General features: G+C 35.2%; 3 protein-coding genes across 13 annotated transcripts; 2 read left to right on the forward strand and 1 right to left on the reverse strand.

Moving 5' to 3' along the window:
* Positions 1-461: 461 nt before the first annotated feature.
* On the reverse strand, positions 462-4,776 carry LOC137829968 (putative methyltransferase PMT3). Of its 7 annotated transcripts, none has more exons than XM_068637018.1 (9): positions 4,492-4,776; positions 3,916-3,992; positions 3,609-3,799; positions 3,372-3,536; positions 3,075-3,257; positions 2,369-2,963; positions 1,842-1,954; positions 1,346-1,566; positions 462-1,063 (listed from the first exon to the last, which is right to left on the reverse strand). In XM_068637018.1, exons 3-9 carry the CDS (start codon positions 3,789-3,791, stop codon positions 742-744), a joined length of 1,782 nt encoding a protein of 593 aa, XP_068493119.1. In that variant the 5' UTR covers positions 3,792-3,799; positions 3,916-3,992; positions 4,492-4,776; the 3' UTR covers positions 462-741. The 7 variants fall into 7 exon arrangements, with proteins under 7 accessions (XP_068493119.1, XP_068493122.1, XP_090160620.1 ...); XM_068637021.1 differs by having other exon boundaries at positions 462-1,245; XM_090304494.1 differs by having other exon boundaries at positions 3,075-3,289; positions 4,492-4,737.
* Positions 4,777-5,469: 693 nt separating this feature from the next.
* On the forward strand, positions 5,470-11,859 carry LOC137829969 (Serine/Threonine-kinase). Of its 5 annotated transcripts, none has more exons than XM_090304937.1 (11): positions 5,631-5,780; positions 5,862-5,935; positions 6,057-6,175; positions 6,289-6,381; positions 6,902-7,018; positions 7,347-7,418; positions 8,747-8,824; positions 10,553-11,072; positions 11,179-11,207; positions 11,424-11,526; positions 11,631-11,859. In XM_090304937.1, exons 4-8 carry the CDS (start codon positions 6,355-6,357, stop codon positions 10,742-10,744), a joined length of 486 nt encoding a protein of 161 aa, XP_090161063.1. In that variant the 5' UTR covers positions 5,631-5,780; positions 5,862-5,935; positions 6,057-6,175; positions 6,289-6,354; the 3' UTR covers positions 10,745-11,072; positions 11,179-11,207; positions 11,424-11,526; positions 11,631-11,859. The 5 variants fall into 5 exon arrangements, with proteins under 5 accessions (XP_068493123.1, XP_090161063.1, XP_068493124.1 ...); XM_068637023.2 differs by having other exon boundaries at positions 6,057-6,137; XM_068637022.1 differs by having other exon boundaries at positions 5,470-5,780; positions 6,057-6,137; positions 11,179-11,526.
* Positions 11,860-18,361: 6,502 nt separating this feature from the next.
* Positions 18,362-19,318, forward strand: LOC137829391 (uncharacterized). Its single transcript, XM_068636194.2, has one exon. The coding sequence runs from the start codon at positions 18,362-18,364 to the stop codon at positions 19,316-19,318; it is 957 nt and encodes a 318-aa protein (XP_068492295.2).
* The last annotated feature ends 3,839 nt before the right edge of the window (positions 19,319-23,157 follow it).

The following is a 23,157-nucleotide window of genomic DNA, read 5'->3' on the forward strand; positions in this document are numbered from 1 at the left end:
TCACCTTAAAGATCAAGTTTCTGATATCTCAGACAAAATTGTTAGTTTGTAGTCCTTTCCAAATGCATGTCACAAAATATGTTTTGTATTGAAATTTGTTACTAATTATCTTTTGTGTTACCTATTAATTACTTTCAGTTAGTCTATTCCTAATTACATTTAGTTAGTTATTATCTTTGTTTTCTTTATATTTCTATAAATAATTTGACTTCTTTATCTCTTGTAATTTTTCTAGCTCTCATTTTTTGTAACAAGAATTTCTATTCGTTCATCCCTTTTGAGATTCTTTCTTACTTCCTTATTCTACTTTTATGCATGACTGTTGTCATAAACATTAAATAGAAACAAGTAGTAATTATAAGGTTCCATATCTTAAATGCTGTACTACTAATAAGACAACTGATCAGCAGTTTCCCAAAGCAGCAGCAAAATGGATAAATAAATAAACAAATAAAACCTCATTATCCTGTAATATGTTCAAATTGATTTAGAAAAACAAAATCTTTCCTCAAATTCATCATCTAATTATCTTAATCACAACAGAAGGGTGACTAATTGTGTCCTAAATTAAATAAAATGAACCAACATGATTTGGATGATCTTTCGCTGACACTTCTACTATACTGTAGAGAATATGAATAACATATAAAAAGAGCACCTACAGCACATGAAAAGAGCTAGAAGATCAATTTTCCATGACTGTGTATTGATGAGACTTTAAACTTCAAAGTGATCATGTCACTATTCTGAAACCCGGATGCTCTCACTTGTCAGCCAAATCTTCTTCTGAATTATCAAAACTGCATCATCTTTGCCTTGGTCTAAATCTTGCTCTAGATTAGATGTGGCCACTGAAATCCAGTGCAATGCTGGCAAGAATTTCTTTATAAACAACACCACTGACCGCTTATCATGGACAATGATGAAACCTTTAGGCCTCAAGATTCTATCCATCTCAATCAATAAATCTGCTGGACTGCATTCTTTCTCAATGATATCAGAAAATATACTCCATGCATGGAGCAAGTCATAAGTTCGAGGGTAGGTCGAAAATGCTTCACACCTGTCACATCGATGACAAAACAAGGTCAAGAGAATGTAATATTGCTGACTGCAACGAGGATGTGGCTTAACTATATCACAGTAGTGCTTCCAATGTGGGTATCTTGCATTTTGACAAATAACAGCAAAGTCTTGTCTTATTAAGTGACGTCGGCTATGAAGATCTTGATTAAAGGGCGAAGTCTGAGAGAGTATTGAAAAGAATGAAGCAGTAGATTAAACAGGAATTGGTGTTGTTTTAACCTTGAGAAAGATATTTCCTTTATAAAGATAAAAGCCATACCAGTTGTGAACTGTTCCTAACAGCCCTCTATCATAGATGATTTTGAGAGTGTTTGGTCCATTTTCTGGCACCACATTCATAGTCCAAACATCTTTGTCCTTCAAAGCAGCTGCAAATGAGCCCAAATTTGCATTCATGTCCATCACATTCCGAACTGTCTCAGGCTTAATTTTATTGCCTAGCATTTTCCAGTAATTAGCAACTTCTTGGTGCCAATATTCCTGCACAAAATTAGTTTTTATAAACAATGTAATCAGACATGTGGCTACGAAGCTAACATGCTTTAAATTCTGATTTCAAGAATAATTACTTCTTTTGAGCCATTTTGCACCCATGACAATATAAATGTGACCCAATATTCCGTGCTTTGTCAAATCAAAATTAAAGAATTATTCATACTGTGTCACATTTATATTGTCTTCCTTTGGACAGAAATAGAGAGGTTCTTAAGTATTTGAAGACAGTAAAAGTGTAAAACAGGATATATTTAAATTACCATGTCCTTTTCAAACATTTCAGTAGAATAGTTGAAGTCAGCAAGACGAGGAGGTGGAGTGACCAATCGAGCTGGCCAAGGAGCCAAACCAGATCCTCTTGCTCTGTGCATCTCTGCATAGACCAGCAGAATATATGGTAATTGACTTTTCAACTTATGATAAAAGAGTCAATAAATAATAATACCACAAATTGCTGATGGAAAAGAACAAAATCATGCAACATTAATATATGCAGAAAAATGAGTTGAGTAACTTGTGTCAAATATAATGTAATCAGAAAGAACATGGACCTATCTAGAATAGCAAAAGCTATCTGATTTACCAAATCAACTACTGGATATCCATATTCACAAGACAGCCGCCCCTCAACCACTACTTTGTTTCATCTTTTATTATTCATAGTCAAATTTTTTTGAACTGTTAAAGGTCTATACTCTAGGAATATTCTTATTATCAGTTTATTTCATGGTCTTGAGATTAAAGAATAGACTAAATCACTAAATGAAATGGAGAAGATATCACTCACGATCAGAGTAACGTGTGATGCAAGATTTCATTTTAACTCCCCAAACAGCATCAGGATCATCATCAGGACTGCAGAGGGGAGGGTGAGTATCAGGCTCTCTTCTTAAGTAGCAGTCATTTGTAAGAGGCTTCACCCATATGACAGTCTGGTTCTTCTTAGCAGCAATTTTCCAACACATCAGCTCTACAAGAGCACTCATTTGTTTCCATATTCTTCGATCCTCTTCATCCTTAGCATAGGCTTCAGGAGATGAGTACGCAAAGTAGCCTCCTGGCCTGAGTAACCTATCTAGCTCAAGAAGAAGTATGCCATCTCTTTGAAGCCAGTCAATTCTACAGCGAGAACAATGGGCAAGTTCAAAAGATCTACTAGGGTAAGGGAGTCTTAATGTCCCCAAGACACCAAGATATGCCGGAATTCCTCTTTCTAAAGCAAACTGTATTTGGTTTTCATGAACATCATTTGGTGCTAATGACATTGTTATTACATCAGAAGAAAGAAGATATCCTCCAAAGCTTGCAACACCACAGCCAACATCAAAAACATTGCGAAGTCTTCCTTCATTATTTATGATATTGTTTGGAAAGTTAAGCATCTGTAAATATCAATCACAGATACTAAGTTATAACTTTTTCCAGTCATGTAAAACTTTTATGTTTTGGTGATTATTTTAGTTCTATGCCAGCCCAGACAGTAACTAGCTTACATTGGAAATTGATGCAATATATTTGTCAGCACCGGAATGGAAGTGAGTTCCTCCACCAGGAAACACTATTTTTTCACCTTTTACTACCATCCATCTCTGGTCAGATTTCTCAGTTGCAAGATGAGTATGAGGTATATTTGCTCTCCATACCTGATCTCTACTTTTGGGCCACTTGATTGGAATCTATTATCAAGAACAGCATAAGACACTCAAAGCTGTAAGCACAGAAAATTTCCGAATTTATTTAACTTTCTTAGTTATATCTAAGAGAAACAATGCTGGGGAAAAGAGCGACACCTTGTACCCTGGAGGAGGGGGAATCAAACAATTATAGCGCCTCTCAGGCATCGGGCAGTGTCGCTCGTAGTGCTCCATCAAAGTCAGATCAAGCTTCAACCTTGTTTGGTATATGAAATTTCTGTCTAAACACGGAATTAGCTCTGAGAGATGATCATCACAGACCTGAAAAAATTGAACACAAGAGTAAAATAACTTGCATCCTCAAACTAGACTCTAACATACAAGAGAACTCACTGGAATGGTCTTCGGTACATCACTGTCATCTTCTCCAAATGTCAAAGATTTGCTACCGTACTCAATAGAAGATGAACCCTTATTCCTAGAATACAGGAAAAATGAAGCCCCCACAATCATTAAAACTATCACAGTTATGACCAACCGCTTTCTCGGTTTCCCCTCTGCTCTCCCTCTGCCCATTCTTGTCACTGCATAACAATACACCATGGGTTCAACTTCAACTTGCTGATAAAAAATAGACAATATACGAGCCAAAATAACTATTCAATTTCAATCAAATAACAATATCCCATAATTATCTCACCGCAATCAGCGATTCAACGGTATCAACTCAGTTCCACAAAGCACCTAGTTGGTGCAACTAGAGCCACGAATCAATAACTGCACAGAAAGTAGAAATTGAAACCAATGAAACAGCAATCACTTACAACCATAATGACTGAAAAACTGAACCAAAATCACCAGAAGCACAATCCCTCAGAAAGTATACATCACTGTTTATCAAATTACGCATACTCAATCATTTTTTCTAAATTCTATGCAGATTTTTAAATCAAACATTAAAAAACTACAAATAAGAGCCCCCATTAATGATAACAAGAGAATAAGTTAACATATTCCAGACGAGAAAAGCAAAATCTAAGGCAAAAAGACGCACAAGCACTAGATATGGGCATGCATATGACTTGGCATCACCGACAAGCTGCCAACTCTCACTGACCCATCTCGTGAAAAGAGTTGCGAGTGAGGTGACAGATGCAGAGAGATGAAAAAGTTAGCAATTTGTGAATGTCGGAGGCAATTCAGAAAAAGGGTATGGATCTGAGGAGAGAAAACAATCACAGAAAAGGGAAAATCACAAAAAGATAGCATTTTGCACCTCAGACTCCGCGTCTCTTCACTTCAGAGAGGTTGCGTTAAACTGGGGCATCGCACAACGAACAATGCAATATCTTAATGTCGTACATGTCTTTTTATTAATCAAAATTTCGACTTTTATTTTCGTAAGTGATACACAATGACAGATTCGAGAGATTTTGAGATCCAATCCCAAGCCTTAGCCTCTGCAAATGTTTACGTGTTAATTATTGCTTCATTACTATTGGTCGATAAAAAGATTGGGAGTAGTGGAGGAGGAACATGCAACCATGAGTTTATCACTTCTAAATTTTTTAACCTTTCATCTTTCAATTTTTCTTTTAAAATATAACCTATTATTATTATTTGAGATTTGAACATTACTTAATTAAAAAAATATTGGTCAAGAATTATTCATGACCCATTTTCCTTTGTGACTGGTTTTCTTAGAAAAAGGTATTTCTGAGTTTAATAATAATTCGAACAAGTTGTTTGATTATTTTTAAGTGGGAATAATTAATATATTTAACTCTATTAAAGTAATATGTCTGTGTATTTTTTTTTTGTTATAAATTAGTTTTTTATCTATTTTTATTTAACATGGAGTTCAAACTTCACTTAACTTGGTTACTAAACAGTTTGATGATGATTGAAGTTGTAAAGCAGTTGCATGTAACATGGTTTGACTGCATGAGATAAATAACAGGGGAAGGTGGTGAGTTCACATTTTTCAATGAGTTTAAACAATTTATTTGGTCAAGGAAAATTTAGGAATAGTTCTATGTTAGTGGTGGGAACAAAATTCTTCACAATAAAAAATATTAGTATTATGTTCATGATGCCAAACTTTGTAATGGTTAGGACAAAGGAAGAAGAAAATAGTTTTAGAAGAATAAAATTACAATGAACAGTCAAATTTATTAAAGACAGTTATACACTTAAATTTGAGTTTATTCATTTTAGTGAATTTCTTCATATTCTGATTGCATTTTTCAAGTAAGGGTGAAATTTTTTGGTTCTATTAATATTTCAGTATTTTTATTTATAAGGTTTGAAAATTAGATGTTGGAAATTAATTAAATAACATACAGTACATCCGAAAAATAAAAAAATGTTAGAAAATTAAATTATTAATATAGCGTGTCTTTAATATATTTGTTTAAAATCAATTTGAAACCGATTAGGAACGGTGAAGGAAGTTGGAACTGGTAAGCACCGCGCAGTCCATGGAGAACTTTCCAGAATCTTCATCGAAAGGGACGAAGCGCCGACGAGATGAAGATTCCGATGCCGGAAACACCTTCTCTCTCGGTACGCAACGCAATCCTCTTCTATATGTTAAGCTTTTTGAAGCTCTTTGTAGATTAGACTAATCTGCGCCGCAATTTGCAGAGGACGATCTTTCATTCACCGATACGTTGGTTGCGCTTCGAATCATGCGAGCTCAGTTTCCCCTCATTAACAAGGTTAGGTTACCGTTAACCATATGCGAGCTCGGAATTTAATTTTAATTGCATTTTCCGTATGTTTGATGAAATAGTTATTCAATTCGGTTTTTAATAGTGGTGTGGTGATGCTTGTTTCCAGGGTTCGGTTGAGCCTTTTATATTGAAGTCGCAATTGTATAGCAGTGTGAAGGACAGAACGCAAGTGGATAGGGAATTAGAGGTCTGTTTGTTGAGGAATTTAGACTTAGTTTGGTAAATGTAATTCGCTACTACTCAATACTGTTTTCTCCTCTCTTACGTTATTGCTAATTTGTGTGATGGATTTATGTTGGATTAATGTGATAATACTGATTAGTTTATTTGTGGTGCAGTCTCTCAGGAGGGACAAAGTTCTGCGTCTTTTCAAATTAAATACTGGACAGGACGATCATGCCGTAATGTTTTTGGATGACTACCTGAACCAGGTTGGTTTCCTGTTTGAAACCCTCTCCCCCAGTTTACACTAGTGCGAGACTTGGCACTTTTATGTCATTCAAAAACTTTGTATTAAGAGTGTGGTTTTTATCTATCCTATTGTTGAATTATACATATTTCTTGATTAAATATAGCGTGTGTGCTTATTTTTATTTATTTGAAAAGCATATATGGCATTAGCAATAGGTTTTGGGACAAACTATCCAATAAAATGATATTTAATAATGAAGTGTGGTTTTAACTTACATTCGTGTAAAGTGTAAACTAATCCTTCTTTGTATATAGTGTGTACTTCAGTCTCAGGGATGTTTTGTTTGGCCATAATGACAAACTGTCCTATAGTATGAGACTTTTCCTTATTCTGGAATTTCTTTTTTTCCCTTTTTAGTAAAAAGAATTAAATTTCGTTGGTGCTTTTTTTTATCAACTACAATGGTGTATCTACTGACTGAGTTATGCTTGATTGTTGATGAACTGATGTCTTTATCTTGTCTAACTATTCATGCATAGATAGATCGTGCTGTGAAAAGATTGGAAGGAAAGAAAGTAGAGTATGAAGTTTTTGGGTGGTTGAAGACTCATGTTCTAGATTCAAAGCTAGAAACTGGCATTGAACATCAGGAGCTTGTGAGTGAAATACTCAAATCAGCATATTTTGTTTAATCCTTTCAACTTCTTCTATTTAACTGTCTACTCAACATTTTTAGAAGTTTATAATCTGGCAAAATGCCCTTCTTTTGGAAGAATACAAATGCATAATTTGAGAACCTGGCACACCCACATTTATAGTGATAAATATTAAATTCTAGTATTGGAACATATTATTCCTTTTTACCAGCTTTAATCTTATAGTTTGATACTTTGATTTAAAACCAAACAGGTTGGTCAATATTCATATTATCCCAGGATATTTACTAAATGGGTTTCTGTGCTGAGGATGGTTTTTTTGATGCAGTGCTCACTCTTGTCACTTGGGGGAAAGGTGAAGGACAGTCACATCTCCGTTCTAATTAATGCTGGCGTCCTTGTGAGTAAAGTGGAGTACAAAGCATTGCTCAATTTGTTAATATTCAGGCCTTTTTATGGTTATAATAATCATCACAAAATGTTAATGTTTATAAACAGAACACGAACTCTTTTAATGACAACGAAAAGAGGCAATCACAGTATTTTGATATTTTGTAAATTAATAATATTGTCTTTTTTATACCTTATGAAAAAATAAAATATGGATGCTTGGAGTTTTTTCTTCTGGATTTTCACATTTGAGATTTTAAGAGGGGGGGTCTCATCTATTCGTTATTTCTATTCAGCCAAATACTTTTAATTTCTACTTTATTTCTCATCTATTTTCACTCTAAAAACTTGTTTTAATCCAATCTATGCAACTACTTTTGCCTAATAATATGCTTATTTATTTTTCATATTATCTTTCATAAGGACATGAAAAGAAGATTGTACCCTTGTACTCACTTCTCAGCTACCTGTTTCATCTTTATTGTACATTCTTAAACCCTAGCCCTTTTCCTACTTGAATTTTTTATTTAGTTAGATATCATTGAATTTTCTTATTTCCAAGCATTCGTAGATACATTGAGAATCTTGTAACCTTTCTATATCTTAAGCTTTAATATCTGAAAAGCATAATAATCATCCCTTATATTAAACAAATTATGCTTATCCTACTAATTTTGATTGTATACAACTATGAGTAATTTTTATCGACATAATTTTCCTGATTATATGATTATTTATGTGATTCTCGTGTAGTTTTGTGCTAATTATCCCCTCTATTATCTGATTTTATCTACAATGCCTGTATGAATTGGGTGTCTCTGGGAAAACAACTTGATAAAAACATGTATATAGTAAGAGCTGAACACGATAGATTATGTTATAAATGCTTAATTTAACAAGCTTATTTTGATCAACTTCATCGTGAAGATAAGCTGAAAAAGGCCTGTTGAAGGTTATAAACCACTGTCACAAGTGTTGTTACATGTGAAACTTCTTCTTAACGTGTGTATTTCTTCCTTCCTTTCTCGTTATTAGGATTGATTAATCAAGATATCCTTAGTTTCTTTATAAATTGTAATTGGACTTCATTTGATACCCATAATTCTAGTATAGTATTTTATGACCAAGGTTGTATATAGACCCTCGTGTTACACTGGAAAGGTAATATTTCAGTGCTTTTCTTGATATTTATAAGCATAACCAAATACTCTCCATTTTCATCTTGTGTGCTTACAAGAAGATAGGCTCTGTAAAACTTCTTCCAAATGTCACTTAATATACAATTTTTTGGTTTAGTATTTGTGTATAATATTAATAATTCTGCTGCACTCTTTTCAGACTAGGCAACTTATTGATCCAAACATGTATTGGTTTGCAATTCCAAACATTGGCTCACTTCTCAAGGGTCTTGTTCAGGTATGAGCATTTAATGTTTGCCATGTGCATTTGCTTGGATGCTTTAAATATTATGTAATGTATGTTCGTGTTTGACTGGGTGCATAATATGGGTACTTCAGCTCAGCTATTACTGCTATTTGAGGTTAATCCACTACATGAAATTTGAGGGCTGTGTTCTGCGGTGAAGGCTTACATATGGCTTGGCAAGTTAGAACGTATACCAAACAGCAAGTTAACGGCTTTGTGTAACTTTTTATGAACTTTTAAGTGCAGTGGAGGTATAATGTGATATTTAGCATATATCACACTTGACTGGAAGACACATACTGTATTAGATACATTGTATCATTGCTAACTAAACCTCACGACATACCCGGATAGGACCTGGCCTCCCTCTAGGCTGACTTCCCTTCCCACTAAACTCCAATTTTCGTAGGACAATATACATTGGAAAGGTAATCAAATAAATGTCTATCCATAGATTGCGTTAGAGTAGAGACGTCTGTTAGGCTGAACTCCTGTTAAGCACCGTTTTAGGCATGGCTAAGTCCATCTTTGGAGTTTATTGCATGAGAGATATTTACTCTAGATTGAGTTATTTCTTTTGGGTTGCGGTATTATTTGGGTAGTCATTTGAAACTGACAGTGTTAAGCTCCGTTGTAGGCATGGCCAAGTCCATCTTTGAAGTCTATTGCCTGATATATAAATTCTAGAGCAGTTGTGGGATAATTTGGTGTGGATTGAGTCATTTCTTTGGCTTCAAGTATGATTTGGGTAGTCCGCTGGAACTGCGGATAGTTCATCTTAAAAAAACAAGGGATGTCCAGTTGAGGGTTTAATTTTGTGTGGATTGAGTCATTTCTTTGGGTTGGGGTATAATTTGGTTAGTCCTTTGGAACTGCAAATATTTCATCTTTAATAAAACAATAGATGTCCAAAACCTTGAGGGTTCATTTGCTGGTCAGGATATGATAGAATAACCATCCTTATCTTGTTGTAATCAAAGGTTTGGTATACCATGATATTCTTATTCTATTGTCTATTATAGCTTATTAGTGAAATATATTTCTTATTATGAGGGCAACAAGATAGGATAATCGACCTCCCTCCTATTCTTTCACCACCTTACCTCAATTACAACCATTATCATCGTCATCAACTTTGTCATTATTGTCTGTGTCATCCCATTACTGTTTCCTGTTGTTGCCACCATCACTCTCATGAGCTTTGTTGTTTTTATCATCGTCTCTACTATATCATAGCAACCACCATTAGCATGGCTCTACCATTATCACCATCTTCATCGTAAGCAACCATTATTTGTGACACCACTTTTGTTTTTATTATTGTTATTACTGGCATCATTGTTACAACAATCATCGGCTTTATTGCTGCTATTATTGTCACTGCCACCATCATTTTATTAACTACCATCATCACTATTGTCATTATTATCACTGTCATCACCACCACCATTACTGTTATTACCATCTTGTTATAACTATTGTTGTCATTATCATCATAGTTTTAACCATTGTTACCAGCATCACTAATATAACCTATTATTGTTATTCGACTTTTATCATCGTGTGCACAAATCATTGGATAGAATTAATGTTTATCTTGCTTTGTATCCTATCTTTTAATTTGACCACCAAATGGGTCTTGAAAGTTTAATAATTTTATATTTTGATCATTAGTAAACATGTTCAGCGAAATGAAATTGTTTTTACTTCGTTGTTCAGGGAAGAAAGGAAATTATCTCTCTTCTTAGCCGTCGCAGATATAAGGAGATGATGTTGGCCTCTTTGGAAAAGAAGCGTCTTCGAATGTCTCCACTTGATGTGAGATTTCATCTTCGTGATTTGATTGGTTCAGGGCATCTCAGAACTGACCAGACTCCAACTGGTTTAATCATTAGAGTCTCAAAAGATTAGAGATCCAGGAAGTCCTAGATGCGTGCATTTGTTTGTTTTCAGCATCACAACGTCCATTCTCAAAGAGATATTTTTCCTTCAAGAAAATCACGTTTGTGAAGTCTCAGAATTTGTGATTTACCGGCTTCAAATTATTTATCTACTTCTTTTGTTGTTAATTTGGGGAAGTGGTGCTTTGAACATGTAATGGCTTATATAATTTCAAATGGCTTTTATTGCCAGACAAGTACATATGACAAGCTGTTTTGTCCTGTTTAATCAAGAAAACAGGCTTAGGACATCTGGCAATCACTTCTTTCGACTATCAACTCGGACAATTGAAGTTGATGTAAGCCTCCTATTCTATTTGTCTTAATATTTCCATCTAGGATCTAGTTTTTTCCTTAACTCATATAACTTCATGATTAAGTAACATATGTTCATTTACATTGCAGGGACCTCCTTGCTGGGACCATGTGACTAGGTTTGGTCTTTTCATAGTTTCTATTTTGAATTTTCTGTATTTCTTAATTGGTAACAACATGCATTGTTTACATTAGTATTTTTCAAATAAGAAAAGACTCATGTTCGTATTTTGTACGTATCATGACATGGGCTATTTAGTTTCTAAATTGCTAGTGGGAAACTGACATGTTTGTTATTTTAAATGTAATTGGCGCGATATACACTGGATACTCAGCCCTTCCTGCAACTCAATTATCACATTGAGAGATCTTAACAATTACTTACACACTTTTTTGGACGTGTATTTAGTGAAATTCATTCAAGATCCACTAAATAATGTGAGTAGCATTCTGTATATTGCTCTGCTTATATTCCTTCTTTATCGAGTTCCATACGGAGTGTGTTAGAGAGTAATAGGGACATTATCTTGTCTACTATATAGGATTGGTCTGCCCACGTTCCGCATTACAAACACATCAGAGTTTGTGGGATTTGGTTTCCTGCATTCATTGGATGAAGATCGCATGAGTCATGTTTTATTTCGATAGATTGGACTTAAAGTACACATTTAAATTCTGAATCATTCGATCTTATTGAACGGTTATGATGTGCTGTAAATATTTGCTGCTCTAATTCATTATGTTACCGACACTGATTCCATTTCCTGTCAATGATTTTTATTGGACTTTCTGAGATTTGAGGGAGAAAATGGTATATCGGCTGATATATGAACATTTTTAACTAAAAGTAAAATTTAAAAATGTTAATAAAAATATTCAATTTATAAAATAAATGCGTATAACCAATTCAATTATGATTATATATTTATAATATGTCAATTACCAAAAGGCATGCATAGTTAGTTTAAAAAAGAACTTCAAAATTTAAGAGAAAGAAAAATGAGAATGATGTATACCTATTTTAGGACTGACATTATCTTTGTTTGGTTGTGTAGAAATGAAGTAGAGAGAAATGAAAAAGAAGAAAATAAGATAGAAGCACTAGATTTTAATGTGCTATTAGAAAATGCATTCTCTCAATTTGGAATTGGAATGAAATAAGAGGGAAGTCTCTTTTATAATGAATTAAAATAATAAAGTTATATTTATTTTTTAATTCATATAAAATTATTTTGCATTAACCCCATCAAGCAAAGAAAAGTTTTCTTTTCTATTCCTTCTCCTTTTATCTACTTAAATAATATTTTTTCTCTCTTTAATTTTATCCTTTATATTTCTTTTTATTTATATATTTCTCCATGGTTTTACTAATCCAAATAACCAAAGCGTAACTTTAGTAGACAATAAACTAATATTAGATATAGCTGAATCTCTATATTATGTAAATTACTAATTTAATGAAATTGAATGTTAAACATACTTTATTCAACATTTGAAATAAGTATGAAAGAATATACGTAAAGAAAAATAATTATTATAAGTCAATGATAATGTTCCCTTTGTACTAAAATATTCCTAATTTTTTTAATATTTATGAATATATTATTAAGTATTTCATAATGTTTTTTGAGTATATCATTTAAGGGAACCAAATCCTTAAAATTATATTATTAACTATTTCAAGACAATAATATTTGTTAGGAGATAAATTGAAATAGAAGTTTAGTATTTTATTGAAAATTCACAACATTAATTTGAATGAAACAAGTAATTTTTTTTTTTCAATTTACACGAGAATGAAAATCCAACTTACATACTATTTAATAGATAAAAATATATTTAGCAGTTATTAGTATTATTTTGACTTAGAAATGCCACAATTTTATTTTAATTCTAAATCATTACAATACAAGTGTTCAACATTCATAGTTCAGCAAGACAGAGACTGACAAACTTTCCTCTAAAAGCAAATTCTATCAAATCAACTCAGAATTTGCATCTTCTCCGGTTACTTATATCAGATAAAACAAACAAACACTAAATTTTTGTATTATATAGTAATTAAATTTAAAATTTAAAAATTAATTAATTATTATTTAATTAATTTAAATATTATTTTACAAATTAAAAAATTATTCACATTAAAGTAATTTTTATTATTAATAAAAATTTATAAATTTATAAATTAATTTTTAATTTATATTTAATATTAGTTATTAAAATTTTAATTACTAACTATTTTAAATTTTAAATTATTTTTTATAATGATTAGTTAGAATTAAAATAATTTATAACTAAAATTTTGATAACTAATATTATATACTAATTTAAAAAAATTGTTTATAATTTTTTTATTAATAATAAAAAATACTTTAAATGTTAATAATGTTTTTTTATTTTAATTCAATAAATGTAATAATTAATTATTTTTTAATTTTAAAATTAATTTTTATTTAATAACTTTTTTTATGCTGTTTGGATTGGGAAGTGGAAAGTGGAGGGTGTGAGAAAGTGGTAGTGTGATGATCTGAGAAGAGAGTATGAAGAAAATTGAGTATGTTTGGATTAGAGTATATTAGATTGGAGTTGAAAGATTTTTTTTTTGAAATATGCAAGTAATATGATGATGGTAATGATATTTTAAATTATTTTTAAAGGTATAAATTGTAAGATTATAAATTTATCTTTATATATATATAAGAAAAAAATAAAAATATTAATTAATTTGAATCATTAAAATGAATTCTCATTAATAAAAGATTCATAAAAAGTAATTCAATAAATATTTTTAATTTAAATCACTATCTCAATTCAATAGTGTAATATAAAAAATATATAATTATGTTAATTTTTCAATATTAAAATGGATATTCATTAATAAAACAAAATATTAATAATTACATTAATAAAATAATTATATTATTATTTTTATTTATAGAATTTAAATATTCTCATTAATAAAATCAAATTTGAATTACTATAATTGAAGTCTATTATTTATATTTTTAAAATTTAGATATTTAAATAGATTTTGTATTCTCATTAATAAATCAAAGTATAAATTATTATAATTGAATTCTATTATTTATAATTTTAGAATTTAAATACTTAAATGGATTTTCTATTCTTATTAATAAATTAAAATCTAAATTACTATAATATATAATTGAATTCTAAATAATATAATATAAATAAAATTACTAAAAGAATAGTCTATAATTTCAAATAATGTATTTTATTAATTCTAATTAATAAGAAAAAAAACATTTTTTTTAATATTTTTAAAAATAAAATACAAATAAAATATTAAATTAGAAAAAAAAACACCTAAAAAATTAAAAGAAAAATCATAAAAAACAAAAATTGGAAAATGTGGAAAAAATATGAACATACTCGATTATGCTTTATCTTAAAAAAACAATATAATCGATTACCCACATTTTTTTTAAGAGTATAATCAATTATGCCTTCCCTTAAAAAAAAACCTAATCGATTATGTTGAATATCTGAATAGCATAATCGTTTATGCTTATTTTAGCACACATCACATAATTGATTATCCTTCTAAAAATAGAGAAAATAGAGGCTAATCGATTATTTTGTATGCTTAATCGATTATCAACTATTTTTTAGGACATAATCGATTAAGTCTTATGTGTTTTTTCATGCATAATCGATTAGGCACCATGAAAAATCTTAAAATTATTAGTTATAATTTTATTATTATTTTATAAATTAATATGAAATATTATTATTATTATTTTAATATTTATATTATTAATATTAATAATACTTTTTTAATTATAAATATATAAATATATTTATATTTTTAGGTAATAGGTATTTTTATTTTATTAAAAAATATATTTAATATTTTTTTATGATGCATATATTAAATATTTTTTTTGGATATGCACAATTTATTTGGAATAAAATTAAGTGATTCAAATTATTTTTTATTATATATTAAGGACAAAAACGTAAATTTGTACTTATTTAAACGCGTCTTTCTCTCAATGTTTCTCTTCAATAATGCAAAGTACAAAAATCTACTCATCTTTATCTTTTCGCATTCCTCCTCCTTCATACATTTGTTAATGCAAACAAGAGATGCACTCTTACATCCGTCTGCGTGAGCCGTACATCCCTAAATCCAAACGCACCGTTAGTGAAAGTATCCAAACACACGTTAGTGAAAGTATCCAAACACACCGTTAGTAAAGTAACTTAATTTGAAATTTTCAACTTTTGTTAGATTTACTTTTACTTTGTTTTTCTCTTATTCTTTGTATGCAAAATATGTCCATAGCTTACCATAGCTTAATATTAATAACAATTTGTATTCATAGATTTTGGACTAACATTTATAGAAAATATACTATAAAATTTCTGTGATGTTCAACTGTGCACCCGCAAGCATTATTCTAGATGAATAAAATATAAAAAGAAAATAAAGGAAATATTAGATATAAAAGTTATTACAATTTAAAGCAATGGTTGTTGATATGTCTGTGTACCTACAATTATCATATTTCCCAAGAAAGTTAATATAGATATCGTGTTACTGAAAGAAAGTGCCAAATTGGGCTTAGTTACAAAAAGAAAATGTTGAATTTGTATTTTCCAAGTCTCTGATGCGACGTGATGTCCTTTTAATAGAGGGCAAGGAAACTTGGCAGGAACGTTATTTATTTTGGTTATTTAATAAATAATATTTTTCTTATCATAGCTGAAATTAAACCGAAACAGAATAAACTCAAATTAGAATATGAAAGGGAATAATCAAAGTATACATAATTAACAAATTAAACTATATATACAGTACCTTTGAACAAGGTGAAGTTTTGAAGGTTTCATCAAAAGTGGCTACTACTATAATATACTCCTAAGGGTATAAGGTCAAGTGTTCTAAGTATCAGTATTCGATATCGATTTAATAAAATAAATGTATTAACTTTATATTAAGACAACACCTGTTTTGCCAATATATTTCTATCATGAAAGGAGGGGAGGGCTGGAGAAACGGCGGAAACGGAGGGCAGAGCTGGAGGAATGATGGAAACAGAGGATGCTCAGACAGGCATGGAGACCATGGAGGTGCAAATGATTGTACAACTTTCTTCTTCTCGAATTTCCCAAGCCATTACGGGGAGCTAGATATGCTCAAGGTGTTCCAAAAGTGGGCAAGAGTGAAAGAAGTCTTTATCTCACGAAGACTAAATAAATGGGGGAGGAGGTTTGGGTTTGTGAGGTTCTTTGGTGTGAGAAATGTGGGTTGTTTGGAGAGGGATCTGGACCAGCTATATGTAGGGGATCGGAAGCTCTTTGTGAATGTACCAAAATACCGTAAACAACAATATGAACCAAGAAGGATGGAGCAGAGGGTCTCGCGAGAAACAAACAGGGAGAGGAAGGACGAAACAGGGAAGCAAAATCAGCAGGATAATGAGCTTAATCGGGAACAGAGAAGGGCAGAGAAGTGGGTGGAGAAGAGTGGAAACAGGTCCTACGCTGAAATTGTAACAGCTGACTCCCAAGAACAGTGGAAAGGTCTGAGTATCAAAGTGCAACAACTTACCATGCCATGGATGGAAACAAGTGTTGTGGGGAAGCTTCGAGAAGACATGGATGTGGACCGGCTAGGGGAGGAGTTAGTGAAAGGGGGTATGAACATGGTTAAAGTGAGGCTTTTGGGGGACAACTTAGTCTTGCTTACTCCAAGTGCAGGGGAGAACATGGAGGACATTATAAAGCTTAATAAGGAATGGGCTGATAGAGTCTTCGTCAGTTTTAAACCTTGGTCGAATGACATTGGCCCAAGCCATAAGACAATGTGGGTGAGGTGCTACGGGCTGCCGTTCTCTTTCTGGAGCAGGGATTGTTTCACTAAAGTAATAGGAATTATGGCCCCCTCAGCTACGCTTAAGGCTGTCGATGATTCTACCGTGTCATGGGAAATCTTAGAATATGCTCGCTTACAAGTACGTATCCTAAAACTTGGGAGTGCTAAGATGGTGAAATGTGTGCGGGTCAATAACCATCCATGCAACATTCTTATAGAGGAGGAACCCCCGGAGCTCTATGAAGATATGAATAAGGATAATCATCCCTCCTATGATTCTTCTGACAGCGTGTCATCCACAGAAACCTACATAGAAGAAACAGATTTCTCTGTGATCAACAGTGAGGAGGAGAATAGGCCCTGGGATGCGGAGGTTAGTCGTTCAAAAGTGGAGGAGGAAGGGGAAGAGAGAAAGGAAGAAGATGAACAATGTTCACATAGGACAAAATTGCTATCTACGGGCTCTCTGTCGGAAAGTACTGGAGGACAGTGGAACGCAAAAAAAGCAATAACGAAAGCGGAAAGTAAGGGGCATAAGGGATTGGGAGGAGTTGACTTGTCCCCTGATTCTGATTTTGGGGGTGATGCAGCTTTTTTAAGGTCTTCTGAACAAGCTGACTTGGCAAAAGTGGTTGTGGACATGGAGTGTAATATCAAACCAAATGAAAATCATGGGGTGTTGGGCCTTGAGGAAGTGGAGGCCCGTGTAGCAGAGGGATGGCCCTCTTTCGTAGCCCAGAAAGTAGTGGAAGATGGTGGGTCTGTGGCCAGGGCAATGGAAGAGGATTCTCGACAAAGGGATCTTTCTAATACCACCCACATGCCGCGTGGAAGCCCCATAGGAGGAACGAGAATGGGTGGTAGCAAAGGTGAACATATGTCATTTTCAGAAGGCAGAATCCCAGGGGACCGTGAGCCATTGAGTGGTTCGTTATCCTGGTCAAGGGAGACTAACGGGGTGCAGTGTGAGAATGAAGATGGTAAAGGTGGTGGAGAGGTAGGAGGCAAGTTGCCAGGTACGCTGCTCTTACCTAATCTTGTAGGAAACGACGGGGCAAAGGTGAGAAGCAAGACTTTTTCTCCACCACGAAGGAGGAAGAAGAAAGAACTCGCAGAATTGGGTGACCCTTTCTCCCAACCGAGACGGTCGTCAAGGATGAAGGGGAGACGTAACCAGGCGGTATCATCGTCTAGCAATAGAATCGAAATATCTTTGGTTTCTATTTCCGATAAAGATATTCACAATTGCAATCTTCGTAGGCAATATCCGTGTGTCATGGAGGAACCACCCAATCTATGGGAGATTAGAAAAAAGTGTGGGCTGGCTTGTCGAGAGGATGAAGAGGAGGTAATAAAAGAATATGGAAGTATGGAAGCAAGAGACGTGGAGGTCCGGAACTGTCATAAGGAGGGTATTGAGGAAAGTATCCCATGATAATTGTGAATCTGAATATTAGAGGGTTGAGGGGAAGTACCAAAGCTAGGTACATGAGGCAAATTATAGCGTGTGAGGGAGCGAAATTTGTATGTATACAAGAAACGAAAGCTAAGGTGCTATCAGATGCTAAGTGTTATTCCGTGTGGGGGGACAACAAAATTGGATGGCTACATTATGAAGGTGTTAATGGTAGTGGAAGCTTGTTGTCGATGTGGTATAAAGAAGCTTTCAATTACATGAGTCACTTGATGGGGAAGGGTTTCATAGTAGTTTTTGGTAATTACCTCAAATTCAAGATCACTTGCGCAGTGGTAAATGTTTACGCCAACTGCAATTTGAACGACAAAAAGATGCTCTGGACGAAATTGTCTAATATCAAAGCTAACTCACAGGTTACGGTATGGTGCTTCTGTGGGGATTTTAATGCCATAAGAAGTTGTAGTGAAAGGAAAGGAAGTCAGGGCAGGGATGATCACTCAAGCGAGATTAGAGGTTTTAATACGTTCATTGATTCTAACCTCCTTCTTGATCTTCTTATTGTGGGGAAAAAATTTACATGGTTTAAATCTAATGGGTCGGCAAAGAGCAGACTTGACAAAGTGCTTGTTTCTTTGGAGTGGATGGACAAATGGCCCATGTGCAAACAGTATGTGCAACCCATGGAAGTTTCTGATCATTGTGCTATAGTGGTGAAGTCGATGGATAAAGATTGGGGCCCGAGGCCCTTTCGAACCATTGATGCCTGGCTTACAGAGAGGGGCTTCAGTGAGATGGTGAAGAATAATTGGAACTCCTACTCTGTTCAGGGGAATGCTTTAGTAAGGTTTAAAGAGAAGCTGAAGTGTCTGAAGGAGGATCTAAAAGTATGGAACATGGATGTGTTTGGCAACATTAATACAAGTAAGAGGAGGATTTTACAAGAAATTGAAGATCTTGATTGTAAAGACTGAAATAGAACCCTTACGGCAGTGGAAAGGGTGAGAAGGTGGGAACTGGTAATACGCATGAAGGAAATCGATAAAAAGTTGGACTCCCTAATATGCCAAAAAGCTAGGGCAAGATGGCTCAAGAATGGTGACTTATGTACCAGGTTCTATCATTCGACTTTGAGATGGAGAGGACTCAGAAACGAAGTAAAGGGTGTCGAGGTTGGGGGCCAATGGTGCGAGGAACCTAGTACTGTACGCTTTGAAGCAAAGAAGCTCTTTGAGAATAGATTCAAGGCAACGAGAGATCTTGGAGTAAGACTTGATGCGGTGGAGTTCAAGTCCCTTTCGGCTGAAGAGAATCTGAGTTTGATAGCCAGCTTTACGGAGAAGGAAATAAGAGACGCTGTGTGACAGTGTGAAGGTACTAAGAGCCCAGGCCCTGATGGATTCAACTTTAACTTCCTCAAGAAAAACTGGGAAGTCATGAAGGATGAAGTTGTGACAGCGATGACACTTTTTCACGATTCTGGATGTATATCGAAGGGTTGCAACGCCTCCTTTGTTGCTCTAATACCCAAAGTAAGGGACTCTTCCAAGCTTGAGCAATATAGACCAATCTCTTTAGTGGGGGCTATGTATAAGATTATAGCCAAGGTGCTGGCGGACAGGATCAAGAAAGTCCTTTCTTCTGTAATCGATGAAAGTCAATCGGCATTTATGAGGGGTAGAGGAATCCTTGACAGTGTTCTCCTGGCTAATGAGGTGGTAGAAGACCTAAGGAGAGGGGGGAGAAGTGGCTTGTGCTTAAAAGTGGACTTTGAAAAAGCTTATGACTCTGTTAGATGGGAATTCCTTTATGACATGCTACATAGGATGGGCTTCCACTGCAGGTGGATTAAGTGGATTCGTGGATGCCTACAAAGTGCAACTGTGTCAGTGCTTGTCAATGGGAGTCCAACGGAAGAGTTTAAACCATCTAGGGGTTTGAGGCAGGGTGATCCTCTTGCACCCTTCCTCTTTATTGTGGTAGCGGAAGGTCTAGCCGGACTAGTAAGGGAGGTAGTGAAGGCCAATCTGTTGACTGGCCTCAAGATAGGAAGAAAGGAGCTTGGTCTGAGCTTTCTCCAGTTTGCAGATGACACTTTGTTTCTGTGTGAGAATTCTTTCGCCGATGTGGTGACTCTGAAGGCGATCCTAAGAGGCTTTGAGCTAGCTTCAGGCCTAAAAATCAACTTTCATAAGTCAAAGCTAGCAGGTATCAACGTCCTCAGTAGAGATATTGATTGCTATACCAGGACTTTGAACTATGCTCAGATGGGAACACCGTTTAATTATCTGGGCCTTGAAGTGGGGGGTAATCCAAGGAAGAAAAAGTTCTGGGAGCCTGTTCTGAATAAATTGAAATCAAGACTGAGTGTATGGAAAAGGAGATTCTTATCTATGGCAGGTAGAATATGCCTAATCAAGTCTGTCATCACCGCAATACTACTCTGCTACCTGTCCTTGTACAAAGCACCAGAGTCGGTATGCAAAAGCATTATCAGTATCCAAAGGAGGTTCCTGTGGGGATGGGGAAAGGATAACAAACCGATTTCATGGGTCAGTTGGAAAATCATATGTAAACCGCGGGAGGAAGGAGGCCTCGGCATTCTAGACATTAGAAAGGTTAATGTGGCGCTTTTGGCTAAGTGGAAGTGGCGTTGTATATCTGAGGAGAAAGGGAAATGGAAAGAGTGCCTGAAATCAAAGTATGGTATGAAGCAGGATGTAGATCACACACCACTGAAACTCCAATCATGGTGGTGGCGAGATTTAAAGAAGGTCTGCAGGGAGGGAGAAGGTGACGGATGGTTTCAAAAAGAAGTTGGATGGAATGTAGGGTGTGGAGATAAAGCGAGATTTTGGGAGGATGTGTGAGTTGGAAATACTAATCTCAAAACCTTGTATCCTAGATTGTTCTCCTTGTCGTTGAACAAGGGCCAAAAGGTGGGTGAGGTTGGGGTATGGGAGGGATCTGTGTGGTGTTGGAAGTTAAGATGGAGACGTGATAGGTTTGAGTGGGAGGTCCCCTTGGAAACCGACTTGCGTATACATATTTCAAGGGATAGTGTAATGAAGGATGAAAAGGATAGGCAGGTGTGGAAACGTGATGAATCCGGGAGGTTTACGGTACGATCTGCTTATGAATGCATAGAAGAGATCGGAAGGGGTCCACAAATCTCGGGTTTCGGGTATCTGTGGAAGATTAAGGCATTCCCCAACGTGATGGTCACAACTTGGAGAGTACTTTGGGGGAGACTACCAACAAGAGAGGGCATGAGTAGGAGAGGGGTGATGATGAACTCGGTAGCATGCAGCCTTTGCCAGTATGAGGAGGAATCGTGTTAACATCTCTTTTTGGAGTGTGAACATGCACGGCGTGTATGGGCTTTGTGCTTTAGATGCGTAGGTATCCTGTCTGTCCAACATAATAATCTTATGACCAATTTTGAGAGCTTTCACTTGGTTCAATGCACCAATAAACAAAATCTGGTTTGGAAAGGAGTGTGGGCAACTGTAGTTCGGTGTATGTGGGAGCATAGAAACTCAGTCGTGTTTAACCAAGGAATTGTAGATGCAGAAGAAGTACTCCAAAATGCTCAGCTTAAAACATGGTTATGGATGAAACACAAGGCACACAATTTTAACTACTCCTTTGCAGACTGGATTTTAAATCCTTTGCCATGCATCAGTAGTGTCAAGTAATTGATGGTAGGTGGAGGTAGTACGTAGTTGCTATACGCAGGAGGAAGAAGGAAACAGAGATGAACTGCTGCATTTTGTCAGCAGAGGCAAATACAAAGATGATGCATTCTTAGTTAGAATTAATGACCGTGACGAGGGTGGAGGCGTCAGTGGGTTGTTGAGGGAGCTTAGCCAGGTCGGTGAGGGGTTGAAAAGGCTAAGATGCCCCCCTAATTGAGAGTTATGGTCTTGGCCCAACTACAGATTTTAATGGGGGCATATCTGATCCGATGCGGTGCTGAATCTGGAGGAAGGTATAGGGTTTTGAAGGGGGAAACGTTGCAAGAAGGGGCCATGATATGCTGTAGGTATTCACTGATGAGTGCAGATTCAAATCCAACAAGGTTTGTATGAGGCAACTTCCGCCATGTGCTAGGCTGTGTGATTCGCCGAAGTTATACAAGGTCAACATGATCGTCGGTCGATGAAACGACGATCTCCATGCGTGCGTAGTCGGTGGTCGTCGAAGTTATGCAAAGGTCAACATGACCGCCGGTCGATGAAACGGCGATCTCCATGCGTGCGTAGTCGGTGGTCGCCGAAGGTATGCAAAGGTCAACATGATCGCCGGTTGATGAAGTGGCGTTCTCCATAGGTCAACATGATCGCCGATCGATGAAGCGGCGTTCTCCATATGTGTGTAGTCGGAGGTTGCCGAAGTTATACAAGGTCAACATGATCGTCGGTCGATGAAACGGCGATCTCCATGCGTGCGTAGTCGGTGGTCGTCGAAGTTATGCAAAGGTCAACATGATCGCCAGTCGATGAAACGGTTTCTCCATATGTGTGTAGTCAGTGGTCGTTGAAGTTATGCAACGTGCATGGGTAACTCGTCGCTTGGCGAGGTGAATGTAGGTGGCCTCGGTTCTGGGTGTTTCGGTAAAGTTGAATGTTGCTGTGAGGTAACCTGTTGGTTATATTTTTGGATATCGTTTTCTCACTTTAAGGTTGTTCTGCTCCAACCATAAATGAGAGTTTCTTTTGTGGATGATATAGGAAGTCCACTTCTGGTTACTGTACATGGGTTGGGATACCCCTGAAGTATCCCTTTAATTTTATTTATTCATTGCTGATAA

Source organism: Phaseolus vulgaris, chromosome 7 (genome assembly GCF_051622355.1).
Source record: "Phaseolus vulgaris cultivar YP4 chromosome 7, ASM5162235v1, whole genome shotgun sequence".
NCBI lineage: Eukaryota > Viridiplantae > Streptophyta > Magnoliopsida > Fabales > Fabaceae > Phaseolus > Phaseolus vulgaris.